The sequence below is a fragment of the Contarinia nasturtii genome, unplaced genomic scaffold (assembly GCF_009176525.2).
Source record: "Contarinia nasturtii isolate CC-2019 unplaced genomic scaffold, AAFC_CNas_1.1 Cnas_scaffold_1565, whole genome shotgun sequence".
NCBI classification, from domain to species: Eukaryota; Metazoa; Arthropoda; class Insecta; order Diptera; family Cecidomyiidae; genus Contarinia; species Contarinia nasturtii.
In genome coordinates, this window is record NW_022198900.1 from 879,327 (window position 1) to 895,704 (window position 16,378).

Sequence of the window (16,378 nt, forward strand, 5' to 3'; positions counted from 1 at the left end):
ACACACACACACACACACACACACACACACACACACACACACACACAATTAAATGTCAAATAGAAGTCAGTTTTGTTTAGCGCAAATGATCCACTCGAACCGTTTGACGAATTTAATGTGTCGATCAAATGAAAATACAGAATAAAATTAGCATGAGATTTCGATTGGAATTTAAAACTCATCAACAAACCAACAAGAATTTTTGATCGAATTTGTTACACAGGAGCGAACAGGAATTATGTACTTTAAAAATAAACAAAAAACTAATACGACAAATTGCTTCGAGTTTATTTATCAGCAAACTTTGGACTGAATTTATTCTTTAGATCACGTCTTTCTAGACGTGAGATATTATTATTATTTTTTTAAATGTTGTCAAATAAGGAAAATGTCTGTCCAAAATCACTATATCAAAATTATTCGTTGTTTTGCTTGATGGACCCATCGTTTGATATTGAATTTCATTCAATTGTATGGGAAAAATATTCCATTTATGTTTCGTAAAGAGATTCCAAGAGGAGGCGTACACTCACACACGCATTTAAGAATATATAGTTTAATTGAAAGAAAAAAACATCTGCAAAAAAAACATTCATATTATAATAAATCAAAACTTAAAATGACAACAAAAAATAAAAAAAATTGTCGGATTTTATGTTAAATTAGGTACTTCATAGATATTTGTATAAAAAACTGCTAAAATTGACTATAAAATATTATAATCTCATTAAAATATACAAACACAGAAAATATTCCGTTGTTTTTTCTCTGTCTTTCTTTGGAATCTTTTTTTAAATAGAAAACTTGATCCCGTTCACACAGTTTTTCTTCAAAATTATTGAAACTATCGACGTATTTACAGTATACCTCAACAGATGATGTCTTTAAAAACCAAACTAAAATGATTGAAGAACAGACCGATCGATGTTCGGTGGATTGTATTTGAAATTGCGTTGAATATATTTGAATGAGCCAAGTATCGCCATCTTTCGTTCGGTAGTGCAAGCTTTGAATTATAAATTGAGTGTGAAGCTTTAACGTAAGTCACCGTTGCGGTATGCAACACACCAAAAAGTTTTTGTACGCGCATATAAGCATGCGATTGTGCCATAACGTAAATTCGCACGAAAAAACATTTCAATGAAAACATGTAGAAAAGTCATACGATTCAAAGTCTAAAACTGTTAAAAAAAAATTAAAATCGCATGTTTCCTTAGCCTGTCATTATGAAAATATATATGTGCAACAGTTGACAGTCACAGTATGAATGTAAGCAAGACAATACCAAACACTTTTTAACTAAGTTAATTCTTAGAAAGAATAAAATTAATAATTTCACGAGATTTGTCACAACACATTGCTTGTCCTTTTTTGTGTTTTTGTTTATTTATACAAACGCACCGTTTTGGTGGTTGCACAAGCATTTTTTGTTTTCATTGCTTTGTATTCGACGACTTGATTCGTTAAACAAACCAACATTCGGCGCTGTCAGATTGGTGACAATAGCATTCACATATATTTGTGTAAATATAGCATTGGCTGGTGTTTGTGTGTTTTTCAAGAACTGACGCTAGTATATGTGTGTGTTGCCGGCATACTACTGTTACACATCGATATTTAAAACGCAAAACAAATATATTTTGACTAAACTTCAACAACATTTCAACAACGAATGAATTTTACCGCTCATCAGTCAGTAACACATGTTTGATTTTTAATTTAATGACGAATATTGGTCGTATTTAATCGAGAAGATTTACCTGGTCAAATCATGTCAAGCAGATCGAGTTCATTTGATAGTATTACATTATCGGTAAGTTATATTTGCAAATTAAAGTGTATAAAATAATGAGATTGACGACAACAATTTTAGAGTGATAGCGGCCATGATAATGATTCAATGCGATGTTCACCAGCTCTGTCAGCTATTACGATCAATTCAACCGATTCTGGCACATCAGGTCATGATAAATTGAACTATCATTTTTGGTATGTAATCGCTGTTGATATAGTGTTTCACTCTTGTATTTTGACTTGAGTCGTTTCTGTTTTTATCGTTTTCTGCAGTTCATTCGTGCAAGACAGCGCCAGAAATAGGAAAGAGATATGGGCAGTGGATTTCAATCATTTTTTGAAAGATGGCGAAGAAAACATTTTTGCGGCGGTCAGTGGTCCACGATTTTATGTGTACAAAACAACAGCAAATGGTAAAATGGAATTGTTGATGTGCTTTGAGGATGCCGATGTATGTTTTGTCATTTGTCACCAAAATATTTTTTCCTACTGGATTGAAAACATTTTAATTCATTTTTTTAAATCTGCGTATGTTTGTGTGTGGCATTTTTAGCCGGACGAAGATTTTTGGACGTGCTGTTGGTCGGTGAACGTATCACGGGCACCGATATTGATAACAGGTGGCAGTCGAGGAGTTATCCGAATCGTTAACATCGATCTAGCCAAAAATGATTGGGACGTTGAGCCCAATAATTTAATCGGACATGGTGAAGCGATTAATCAAGTGAAAATTGCACCACGTCAACCATACCTTTTGGCATCGGCTTCGAAAGATCGTTCGATTCGCTTGTGGAACATTGAAACAAAAGTTTGTATCGCAACATTTCATGGCGTCGATTCACATCGTGATGAGGTCGTATCGATTGATTTTAATTTCGAGTCCACCAAACTCGTGTCTGGCGGGCTCGATCATATGGTTGCTATTTGGGATTTGACAACACCAGAAATTAGTGCAGCCATCGAAATGAGTACAAAATACGACGCAAATACAAGTACACGTGACTTCAAAACGTTTTTTCATCCATTTCCAACATTTACAACGCGTCGCATACACAAAAACTACGTCGATTGTGTTAAATGGTTTGGCGATTTTATTCTGTCAAAAGTGAGTATTTTGTTTTTCAATAATGAAACATCATGATGAAGAGGAATTAGTGAGAAATTCAATTCGCATACTTTTCTTTTCAATTTCAGTCGACAGAGAACGACTTGTGCGGTTGGATGACAGATATCTTGCCATGTGACTCAAAATATCTTGGAACACTTGCCGCACCACCAGATGCCTGTACGAAATTGATTGAATTCAATGTTGAAAACTGCGACTATTATTTTGTTCGTTTCGCAACCAATACAATTCGCGGCATTTTGGCGATAGGTAATATGAAAGGAGTTGTAAGACTATTTGATCTCGAAACTGGTGATATTGCATTTGAAACAATCACCAATTCAAGATGCACCAAAAATGTAAGAGATTTGTCGTTTTCACGGAATGGACGTGATCTGGTTTTCTGCAGTGATGACGGAAAAATTTGGCTCTATCAAAATTAAAATTCAACATATTTGATTGAATCAAAAAATATATGAATAAGAATTAAGCTGCCTTACATTTGAAATTATTTATTGGATATCTTTTTAAAATCTTCATGGAATGAAAGGTTGAATGAAATGTATAAAACAAAATATTACCACAATCAAATGTAAAAAAAGCAACTAGATTAACTAATAACAATTGAAAGCAAAGGGGAACTATTTTTTGTTTATCTTGAAAAACTAAAATCAAAGAAAAATCTTTTGTTAAGCTGCATAAAGCGTTCTCGATGGTTTTCGAATAAGAGAGAAGTTGAATACTCAAAAAATTAAATAAATCTTCTTTAAAAAATAGATGAATCGTTTTAATCTTTTGATTGTGACTGGGGTATCCAGTCACTGCGGTGATACATGGTGATACGTGATGTTGTCTCTTTGCCGTTGTCGTGTGTCATTTGTTTTCGAAGCGTATAATTTCAAATTGCAAAGGGATGAACAGGAACACACTGCACTCTCTCGTACGATTTACTCGCTTGGATCAAATGCTTTGCAGCGTTGCGTGATTTTTTGTCTATTGGCCCGGCTTATGGAAGTGTGAATGTGTGAGCTATGGGCGAGAAAAGCGATATGTGTATCACTTTCATTAGTGAAAATCCACTTGAATTCAAAGTGAGTGAAAATCCGTGGAAAAACCTTGATTGGAAAGTCATCAAATAGAGAAATGAAGGTTCGAACGAATGAATGAATCGCATTTCACACATTCGCCCACACATTTTCCGCTCCAGCACCAACACACCGAGATGCATGTATGTTTCATAAGTGTTCAATATATATCCACAGCTCTACACAGCATCAGATAGAGATTATATCACATCGAATGGACATTTACGATAATAAAAACACTCGATTCGGTGATGGCGAAAAGATTCAATTGCATTTGCTATGCATGAATGTGTTTGAAATTTGAGTGGTTGTCTGCGATCAGAAACAAGACGTGGTCATACAGTTTTCGCTGTGTTGCACATCAAACGAGTCAATATTGTCACACATTCGTTGGACTCGTCACCATTCAGGCTGCGGAATTTCATAGCACGCACATACAGACATCAGTTGCTATCATTCCACACATTCATTCAACTCATTTAAATTTAGTGAAGAGCAAAAAAAATTCGTAATTATCTCCTCATTTTTTTTCCTTCGAAGACTGTCAATTATAGTCATTTTGGACAACTGCATGGCTTCATGTTTTATTGAATTTTCATTGAAATGTTACACTTTACCCGTAGGTGACTTTTGCGCGCTTACACATTAGGACACTAAAATAAACGATTGAATAAAACGGTAACGATTTCTAATGATGTACTTGTTTTTTCCCACTAGTTTCTATTTTGTAGAACCTAATTTTCTTAAATTGTTTTCCTGTCAGATTTTACTTTTCCGCACACACCTAGTATTTCTGGTGTTATAAATTGTAGTGGGTAATTTTATATGACATTTGAAAGGTAACGTTTTGGGCTAACGAATTTCAAAAAGTAAAAATATTGATTTGAACAAAGCCGAATATTGCGTTAAACATATATTTTGCTACATGCTACGACAACGCCATCTCTGTTTCCCCATGTGTGTAGAGTATGTTCAATATTGACAAATCATTCAAGCGGGTCAATTTTGTACCGCAGAAATAGCTGTCATCGTGAAAATATGTCAACAATATTATTCATTGTTTTTGAAATTGATTGTGCCGTGTTTATTTTTTAAAACAATTTTCAAATGCATATTTCTGTAAATCTCATTTCAACGTTTTGAAATATTTGTTCAATTCTACATGAATAATATTTTAATTTTTTTTAAACTGAAGTGAAATTTTCAGCATAGAAACAGCTTCTGCTGCAAGACCAAAGATGTCGTTTTTGGGGGAGATTCGTGTGACGTTTTCATAAAAAACATATAGCGCATTACTCGGTTATTTGAACATAAGCGTTCGCAGGTTTGTAGTAAAAAGTGACCAAGTTATGGAGATTGTGGTCTATAAGAATACACAAAAAAGATATTTATGAACATTTTTAGGTTAAAGTCGAAAGATCAGTTTATTGAAAAAGTAGAAAAAATCGCAAAAAATACCGAAACAAAAGCGTCTATAAAATATCTCAAGAGCGTAACATTTATCACGAAAGCATAAGCTACTACATACAGCACCTCAAAAAACATTCCTATGCTTGGGTTTTACATGATTTTAGGGTAAAAAAGTTGAAGAGTTACCATATGCGAAATGCAAAGAAAAAGACGCGAATTCGAGTTGTTCATCAATCAAATTATTAATGAAAGAGGTAAAGTACTATTTTGAAATGTACCAAACAGCTGGCAATCTATCTTCAAATTAATAATCAGCTCAATATAACGTATGGTATATTCAACTTTTGCTATTTTGTATTTTTTTCACTTAAATACATTGATAAATAAAACAGATCAATTACAATTTGTAATCACTTTAAAATAGTACATCCTTTCTGAAAATAGAATACAATAATTTAAAATGATAACTGATACATATACAATGAAATAAAAAAAATCTTGGTCGCAATTGATAATATTTTGAGAGTGTAAATTACACCAAGTTCGCCAATTTGTATACTCTAGAAGTGTAAAAGTCTACAAGATTTTGAAATCCATTATTATCATTTCACTCGATTTCACTATTCCCAATATTATCTGATCTAATGTCATGACGACGACGGCGTCTTCGACTGTTCAGCTGTACAAAATCCCAACGAATCAAAATAGATATTATTTACTTATTCTTATTTCCTTTTTTTTCCCATGCATTCATTTTTATAAGATGTGAATCGCATTGGGAATTGAAAGCGCATTTAAAAATGGGACGATAAATTAAAGAAACGTGACAAACTCGTTTATAGCATTATTTCTCATTCGTTTCTTTTAATTTGTTTGTTGACACACGCTTCATTTCTCATATTTCATTGTGACTGCCACTCATTTTCTCGCATTCAAGCTTCGTTCAAAGTATTTTTGCGTTTAAATGTATCTGCTCGAAAGGAAGAGGAGAGAAAGAGATTTGATCCGGTGTGAGTGTTTCTATTCGATTGCACGCTTTTTGACCAATTTCATGACAAGCAAGCAACTGGTGTACATTTTCAAAGACGTAGCAGAAGAAAGAAAGAAGAAAAAACGAGAGGAAAACGAATATACCGTAAAGAATGCATTTGGATAGTCTCAAGTTAAAAATGAAAATTTGCTCATAAAATTGAATTTCACTTTTATTTGATTTCTTTGAGTTTTCCCTAAACTTTTTCTCCCCTACCAACCACGGGATGCTTGCGCGGAATATTCATTCGTTGCAATTTTATTCAATGTACGGCAAACGGAAAACTGTTGTGAAATATATATGCAAGAAAATAAGAATAAATGGTAGTGGCATTAAGCTCCCGCAATCTAACAACCACTTCGCGAACAACAAAACAAATCACATCGACCGGGATTAAGTGAAATGAATGCAGCAAGTGAATTTAACTTTAGTTTGTTGAATCCCATTTGAAGATTAGAAAGCGTTTATTGTAAAGCCAAAATTCCGAAAAATATAACAAACCTGATTATTAGCTTTTATTTGCCATTAACACGAGCTACTAATGCCTTTTAACACTTATCCCCACACAGAGAAAATCGGGTTCAATTCACCTTTTTTCGCTCTTTTTCTATCAACTTCAAATAAGCCAAATTATTAACACATTATTATCAATGTGAGAGATTTTAAGACGATGCGATGGTGACAGCAACGACAACTACGGCATTCACTCAATTTCCCAGTTTCATCGCCAACACACATAAATGCTGGTGGTTGTGTAGAAATACTTATCAAAAGACGCTTGCCAAGAGTTTATTTAATCCCTTGACAAAGAACATTTTCAAATACTGATTTTGCTACGCAGAATTCAAGAGACGACATGCCAATTGAATGGCAATACCCAACTCTTATTCATTCTGACTCAAAAACTAAATTCGAAAAAAAAGAAGAACGAAAAACAACAAGCATAATATGATTGTTTCTATACTTGGCTTTCGTTGCAATTCTTCCATTTCAATTAAATTCAATTTTCAATATCAAAATTCAGCAGCTTTCAACAGGTGAAACATTTTTGCCCATTGAATTCAAACCGATAAATACATTTCAACATTGATCCGAAAAAAAAAACTATATGTTTTACATCAAGCGACTTTTCAAAATGATTTTTTCCTTTCTTATTATTCACCATTGGTGTTTGAAAAAGATATTTAATTAATTTATTATGAAAATTATTTGAACTAAGTGTGTATTATTTTTTTTAAGTAGTAATCTCAATGAGAACATATCTAAGAATACAAATTTCTTTGGTTATCTACCTTTCGTTTGTTTTATCTTTAAATTTTGTTGGTTCAATTGAAACTTGGCGGTGAAAAAGCGTCCTAAAGTCCAAATCGATTCGGATGTCGTGAAAATGTCAGAGATTTCACAGTTAATATCACAAACTCTGGTTCAATGAAGGTCACTGACGATCCTTAACTGAATAAAATTGTTTCGGTATATTGAACTTGGTTAGTATGTAAATTTGCTCAGCAAATGTAATAAATCAAATTGATCCGCCAACGGCGAATTTCATTTCACTTTTATTTTTGTATGCAATTGTTGCCATCTTGGATCATTTGCACGAATCTTTCAAATCATGTGGTTACATACAAATTCTCTTCGTGAGCAAAAGATAATGCTTGCGATAATGCTGAGAAGAAGAAGAAAAAAATTGCGTGGTATAAGTGAATGAACGAGACAGAAATTTGTTCGAGTTTGGATGTATGGCCAAAAAAATCCGAGGAAATTAATACGTGCGTGTCGCAGATACAAATATGTTACATCCGGTGTGTCTTTTTTTAAAAGTTATGAATTGAGTATTTGAACTGAGTGTGTGCATTTGAACCTTTTTCGGTAATATCTTTGCATTACATCGTGACTTTGTACCATATTTTCTCTCTCTCTCTCTTTTTCTCTTTTTCTCTTTTTGTGATTAGATTCATGGTTTGGGCCGTTTTCACTTAACTGACATGTTATATGATTTTCAGTTGTTGCGTTTGCTATTCTTGTCATATCAGTTAAGTCGATGTCAACGTACGTGAATTAGCTACTGTCAACAGCCCAGACAACATAAAACGCATTGAAATCGAATTAACAAACAACGACAAACGCAACAGCTAATTCTTATTGTGGAAAAGGAAATACACGATTTTATGGACAACGCGCAAATTTCTTCATTCATTAGAAAGCATACAGCTCAAAAATGAGATACATAGAACGAGAAGATATCGATTGAACATACATTTATGGGAAGAGAGAGAGAGAGAGAGAAAAATTGGAAGACAACATTGTAAGTGAAATGAACAATGCGGCTTATTGTGCATTTTTACACAAAGAGAGACAGAGAGACTTGTGTGACAAGTTTTAACAAAGTTGGCGAACAAGCTGAACAAACTCGGTGCATTAATGAACTGAAACGAGCGATCGATAGAGAAGAAAATTGAGAATTTGTCGATGAAGAAAAGAAGAAACCAAGCGAGCGAGAGAGAGAGAGAGAGAGAGAGAGAGAGCGGGATGAAGGAAAGGAAAGGCTGACTGCACATCGTACACGCACCAATTGATTAAATTAATCATTAATCAACGTTGTGCGCGCTCCACGTCAAATTATACGCGACAAAGTGTACACCGTACAATGAATTGGTCGATCCGCATTCATTCTCGCTCCGATTCATTGTTGTATTTGACATACGTTTTAAAAGTCATCGAACGTATAATTTGATATTGAATCATTCTTTTGTTCGTTTAAACCCAAATACACAACAGGATTTCAATGGGTCTCTTCAACATTGTCAATATAGATCTGTGTATTTACTTCCTATGACAACAATTAAAAACCCGATTAAAAGCGATTATCTTCTCCGGCTGACTGTTTTGTACATTCGATAAAACTGTAGCGCTCAATTGGATTGAATGAAAGTTTTGTTTGAAGCCAATTTTCAACATGCGATTTATAACCAAATGCAAAAACAACACTGCAGAAGAAGAAAAAAATGGATTGAGAAAAAGTATAAAGTAGCGATAACTCGTATAACTATTTTTCCGAGAAGAAAATAACGGAAAAATTCAATTTACATGGATATTTTTTTTCACATTGCATATATGAACACAAAACTTGAGAAGAAAATCAACAAAAAAAAACGAGCGAATCAAATTGAAAAGTAATCATGAACCAGCAGCGGCAAGAGTAGCAGTAGTAACATAGCAAGATTGGTAGACAGTAACAGCAAACGAAAATGTCTTTGAACAAATATGCTCATGTGATTACTTATGATTATGTTTCAATGGATGTGCTCGGAAAAGTGTCGTGTGCATGTATCGAATGTCCATTTTTGGTTCGATTCATTTCAGTCGAAAATCTATTCGCTATCAAATATGTTCCAGTTATATGTTAGTCTTTATCACGAAAAGATGCATTTTATCAGTGTGCTTTGCAGTTACCATTGTCGCAATTTTCGCATACACACAGACATAACAGTTTTTTTTCGTGGAGTGAAGCCAATACGCGAAATCCACAATCGAACCCCCGGATGACTAGACGCGTTACCATAAATAAATGGTCATTGAAAATCTCTCCGCCTCATATCGAAAGATCGACAATGGCATTGCTGCAGCTGACTCCATATACGATTTAATACATAGAACGATCAGAAAGCATAATCGAAATTCACTCGCAATGAAATTGCGCACACACACAATCACTTAAAACAAATGCATCGCATAAATGTACACTTTCCGAATGGAACATATTTATAAAATTATAAACCTAATCGGCGATGTTCGGGGTTTGGATCATCTGGCACGTTTGTCTATTATTTTATCGATATTTATTGCATAAGCGATACGACGGCAATTTCGATACCAATTCGTTTCGCCTCCCGTTTTTCTTTCGCAAAAGATTTTTCACAATCGACAGAAAATGACAAGAAATATATCGCTGAGCATCCGTTTCTTTGCAGATAAATCAACAATTTTGAAACGGGTATATAGAAATGCATAAAACACCGATCACATGCAACTTGCAGTTTTCATTCAATTTTTTGATTTATATCAAATTTGCTTATAATTTTTTCTAGGGGCACGGAAGTATTTTTTATTGATGAAAAAACACACATAATCAGAAATATTGATATATTTTGAGTTTAAACAATAATAGTCACCATATTCACGAATATTGGTACATCTTAAGTGTGAACAATACTGTGAATAATCATGAATATTCCCAATATTTTGATTATCGTAAATATGAAAATGGCGGCAAATGATGTATGCCATTTTGTGGAATGTTATTTATAAAATAACGCAAGCTTAGAACACTTTTACCTATACATTTTTGATGTTCTTCAGTCAAATTATTTTTTTTATCAGAGAAATATAAGTTTTTCAGGCTGAAATCTCTTTTCATATAATAAAAACAACAACTATAAATTTTATTTTGTGTTGTGTGTGTTTTACATCGGTGCCATATACGAGCTGAATAATGACAAATAATTACGTAAATATGAGAAATATTCTCATTATTTTCCATTTATACACCACATTCATACAAAATTGTCAAAACTGTGTTTATTTTGATTTTTTTTTTCATGTTCCGAGCCCCTAGAATTTTTTACGCATTTTTCGATTTTTCTTCATTCTGTGTTGGGTAACGCGTTTTTTACATATTTTTGAATGCCCACATACATAAGTTGAGTTTTTGAAGTAAGAATCCACAAAAAAGAGAAACAAAATCGGATAAACCTAGTTCAAACATTTATTGAACCAATAATCGTTATTTCATATCATTTAACATTGGAAGTATATTTTTAGGACGCAATTTTCTCGAATTGATCCCAAACTTTTCAGATCAAGGGATTCATTTGTTGTAGAATTTGAAACTTACTAGAAAATGAGTTACATGTCAAATTCCAATGAAAGGACTTATTAGTCAGAGTTCTAATGTAATTTGTCGGTTTTTTAAGGAGCTGGCTGAACATATTGTCATATTTTGGTTTCTTGTGTGAACATTAGCAATAGGCTAAAACTGTATGTGTAGCTATATCATTTCAATATTTAAAATGGAATTTCACACATTGTTTTCTCTATATTTGCTCAAAAAGCTTTTGAATGAAATGCTTTATTGAATTTTAGCATCAACAAACACACAAACATATATACATATATATCGATTGGTTTCATTGCATATATATTTAGTTGGGCAATCAAAAAGATGACCATCGAATGGTGATGAGTCGGTATGTTCACTGTTCGTCCTCCGCTTCAAATGAAATGATAAAAGTTTTTCAATCTGATGATTGTAAATGCGAGCTTCTATTTACCATGGCAATTTTTATTTCGAATCGGCCAGAATTTGAGTCGTTTCAAATGAAAGACTGTATATCTCTCAAATAACTACGAAAAAAAAACAAAGTGTGCAAGTTATTGATATCACTTGTGCATGGTTGTGGTCTGTTCTGTGTTTGGTTCATTTTTCAATATTATTTCATGCAATGACAGTATTATATTTTAGAACGAAATGAAAACGAAATGGTAAAATTTAATTTCGACTTTCTGCAAAATATCGCTTTAATTCTGGACTCGCCGATCTCTCTATTCAATCAAATATATATTGCGTACTTGACAAAACTAGATGTAGCATTTGAGCGCATGAAAACCTTTTGAAAATTCCATTCGAAATCCCTTTTATTCATTCCGACTCTTTGTACTTCCACTTTTGGCATTGATTTCTATTCGTTGACTGTTTGTACATTGAATGACGTTCATTAATCTGATTTTTAATTTTAGTTCTTTTTTTCACGAACGTTCAAAGTGATCGGCAGAAAAAAGAACTGTTCAATTTCCCTACACAGAAAGAATATATCAGCCGACGCTATACGCAAAACCTACTGGTACGTGCGCTCATACGTTTTTACATCTTTTACATCTATTACCATACGATTTTTTTACTGTGCGAATATACGCACAAAGAGTAACGAATCAGTCGAAAAATCGTATGGTCACTAGATGTAAAAGATGTAAAAACGTATGAGCGCACGTACCAGTCGGTTTTACGTAAAGCGTCGGCTGATATTTTCTTACTGTGTATTCGATGCTCGTTTTTGTTGTTGAATTATGTAAGTGTTGTTGGAAGAGCCACAGAATGAACAAAAATTAAAGGGCAAAATCTTAGCGTCAAATTGTAAATTATTGCTCCATTTGCCGTTGGAATATATTTCATTTTGTCACCGAGAGCAAAAGATACTAAAAAATAAGACACAATATCTTGACATGTTTACATCCGATCATTACGAAACTTTTACACAATGTCAATGGGCATTTCTAACGCATATAATATCCAGTAGGTGGCGCCACTGGTATCTATTATTTTTAAAAAGTTCCGGAACTTTTGGAATAGAGGGTGTATTCTGTGTCATGCAACGCATTTTTTACCTATTTTTAATGTCTATGCGTGTGTAATGTGTTTGAAAGGGAAGAGGTGGTGAAGGGGGCATCATAAAAGAGAAAAATAGGGGAAAAAAGAGTCAAGCCGTTTTGTGCTCATCGCATTCATGTTTTGGTCTTTGTTTAAAAAAAAAATCTATTTGAGTTCGCTGTCATCATTTGTGTGATGCGACGAATATATTCTGGCGATAGCAAACCTATCATCATCCTAATGCAATTCACAAACCGAAAAATATTTTAATGCATCCAAATGTGAAAATATTTGCCGGTTAAAATGAGAAGGAGGTTGGAAAAAAACTGCGCCGCAATGTGTATACAACAAAAGCCAGCGAAACAACGCAAAAAGCGAACAAACGCCGGATAGATATGAGAATGGGGGTACAAAATGTAGCGAAAAAGCGGAAACTATTCGTTTACGTTTAATATGCACCAGTAGTTAAATGGGATGCATTCATTCACTGGTTTGTGCATTTTAATGTTTGTATTACTCACTCACTCTCTCTCTCTCGCTCTTTTTCTCTATCGCGCCACTCTTTTTTCTCTTTCTCTGGTTTCGGTTTGATATTAGCGAAAAGCTTTAAAATTATCAAGTAAAATATGCAACAAAGTGGAAAACTGGATGTAACGCCAGGATTGCGTGTGAATACACGAACCGATGAATAAAAAATGTGACAAATTAGCAAGTTATAAGTTTTCTGCTTGTGTTCTTGTGAACAATATGACCGATTTTAATTGTATTTTATGTGAATGCACGCATTTTAGAGGTGGTTCGCGTAAAATTGCGAAAAAAAACATACATAATTTTCTCTTTTTGCTTAGCATACAATTAATTAAAAATGGCCGGATGTGACTCAGATTTTTTTTGTTGTCCACTTTTTGTTTTAAAACTAGCATTATGAATAAGGTTATGCAATGAGTTTGCTGTTGTTATAACCAGTTCTTTTTTCTCCTGGCAGACTCCTCAATGAAAGCAAGAATACATTCCACCATGCTTTCTTTTTCCATATGGGATTCTTTATATTCGCGGAAAAATTCTTTACATAAGTGAAACTATACAGCGTTAATTCCATTCAATCCATTCAATCGGACAAATGGGGATTTTTATCTTGACGATTTTACCAGGATAGTATGCTATAGTGATGGCCATTACATTTTTATCTTTTCAGTGGAGAGAACGAACCGATAAAGGAAGAAAGAGTTGGAGAGAGAGAGGAAAAAGAAAATATAGAAAATAACCAAGCAATATTGACTCGTATTATTTACGATTATGATTATAGTTACGCCTTTTTATTTCATAAATATGTTTATCTTCATGCCATCAGATTTTAATTTATATGTTGAATATGTTTTGGGGGTGTGCGAAATTATGATCAATTATACCAAGTAAAGAGAGAAAGAGAAAGAGATTGTGGTGTACATATAGGGCGGCTTATGAACTGGCATTGGGGAGGCAGGAGGTGCTACAATAGGAATGCTATTTGTTATTGTTGGTGCTCATTGTTGCAATGGGAATGAGTGCCGATTTTTGTTTCTCTACCAAATAAACACATAAAAACTGAGAAACTTTGCTCCGCTATTGATCGTTAGTCGTGGCGAATGGAAATCGTGCTTGGTGCAGTTGAGTATATCAATCATGATGGCATATTCGGAGTAACCAGAGTAAAAGCAAAAAGCTACAATTCAATGTGATCGCTACGTGTGTAAATAAAATAGCAAATAAAAAAAAATCAAATCACAATCATACGCATACATTCACAGACAAAAAAGTCACCATAAAATTTATATATCTGCAACGAAGCAGCGGAGGGTTATTTATTTCAATTCAATAAAAAACATTAATCATTATTGTATAATCTAAATGTGCATAAATAGTCTATTCGACTGTGAATACGCGTAATAAAGGATATCCTGGATGGTGCACGTTTCTAGAACAAGCAAGAGCTGGAGTGAGGGACGGAAAAAAAATCCGTATTAGGCGACAGAACCGATATTTTTGATGGGAGTTTTGTTCATAAAATTGCGTTGAGCCGACTTAAAATGTCTTTCATTTTAATCTTCTTGTCGATTTTACATTTCAACCAAACAAGATGAATCAAGAGATTGAGCGAAACAGCCAAAAGTATGCGAAGAATACGAAAAAATGGCTCCAACATATATCCTTTGGGAAGTATGCTCAATTTATATTTAGCTAAATTTGGTTTTGTTCTATGATGATTTGGTATTGGTAAACCAAAACCAGTGCATTCAATTCAATTTGAATGAATGTGTGCCAACCCAATTTCTTCGATGGAGACATCTCACATTGTGTCAGCAAACAGAGATTTGTTCGCAATTTTCGAGTCAAATGTTTTATGAACACGTATGATTTGGCACAAATCCACTGATAGTTTGTTTATTTTCAATATCATCGACCAGCAGGAAAACACAGCAGCACACAAGCTATATGTATATCATGTTGGTTGACTTGAAACCGCATCCAGTGTGCAAATAAACAAAAATATGATAAATAATTTACGATTCGATTTTGGTTGATTTAAATTTTGCAATCGTAAAGTTATTTGATTGTCGTTTTTAGTAAAAAAAAACATTCATTTTTGGCGAAGGCAGTTAGTTCTTGCTTAATCTTTTACTCAAATTCGTTGTCGTTCATAATTTACCATCTTTAATGTTCATATTTTTCCCATTTGTAATAATCGAATCAATTTCTTTCAGTGTGTGTGTGTGTGTGTGTGTGTTTTCATCTGCTCTTTATTGCATTACCATTGGATATTTCATGACCGAAAAATGCATTAATTCGAAATGCATTAAATGTATCGAAGGAAAGAGGGAGAGAAAGAAATAAAAATAATGCGGACATTATAATCAATTAATATTATATACTCGTATATTTGAATTTATTTCAAAATGATACAAATGTCAAACTGAGCACAAATAAACTGAATTTAGTATATGATGTAGGACCCGATAAACAAATCCCCACTATTGGGTTTGAAGACTTGCTTTAGGACAAGCGAAAAATTGAAACAGACTTCTTATGACTTTTTCGTTGCATTTTGCGTTAGAATTAGCTCGCCCTTTGAGCGTTGGAAAGTGCTAAATTCAATTTATTATCAAACATTATATTGAGATATTTTCAGCCAGCTGAGTCAGCTCAGGATGCTATCGTCAGGCTATGTCTCGTTTTTTGAATATTTCTAAAATGTAATAAAAGACTTTGGAATGCTATCAGGTATAAAGAAATATTAGCTAATGCGAAAAGTAATATTTTTAAGACACACTCCTTGCTTTGATTCATTGCTTTTAACACAGGCCAATTAGGCATATACAGGCCATAAAACATAAAATTCAAGAGAGAATTAGTAGCTCAAAGTCTGTGAGGCACTAATTACTAATTATTTATGCGAAAGGGGAGGGATTTGCCCTTTCTAATATGGACGATTTTGTATAAATACAACTGCATCTTGAACATTGCATTAGTTCAATTTTTTACTTGCGTTTGAT

General features: G+C 33.5%; 1 protein-coding gene across 1 annotated transcript; it reads left to right on the plus strand.

Annotated features, from left to right (window-relative positions):
• Window positions 1-1,430: 1,430 nt before the first annotated feature.
• LOC116346574 (polycomb protein esc-like) lies at window positions 1,431-3,614 on the plus strand. Its single transcript, XM_031776710.1, has 5 exons — window positions 1,431-1,813; window positions 1,874-1,989; window positions 2,068-2,245; window positions 2,348-2,899; window positions 2,989-3,614. Exons 1-5 carry the CDS (start codon window positions 1,772-1,774, stop codon window positions 3,340-3,342), a joined length of 1,242 nt encoding a protein of 413 aa, XP_031632570.1. The 5' UTR covers window positions 1,431-1,771; the 3' UTR covers window positions 3,343-3,614.
• The last annotated feature ends 12,764 nt before the right edge of the window (window positions 3,615-16,378 follow it).

Bases quoted from the DNA above. Each gene is read 5' to 3' on its own strand.
- LOC116346574 (XM_031776710.1), top strand. From the start codon at position 1,772: ATGTCAAGCAGATCGAGTTCATTTGATAGTATTACATTATCG. The intron at 1,990-2,067 runs GTATGTAATCGC...CGTTTTCTGCAG, and splicing joins AAATTGAACTATCATTTTTG to TTCATTCGTGCAAGACAGCG. The intron at 2,900-2,988 runs GTGAGTATTTTG...TTTCAATTTCAG, and splicing joins GCGATTTTATTCTGTCAAAA to TCGACAGAGAACGACTTGTG.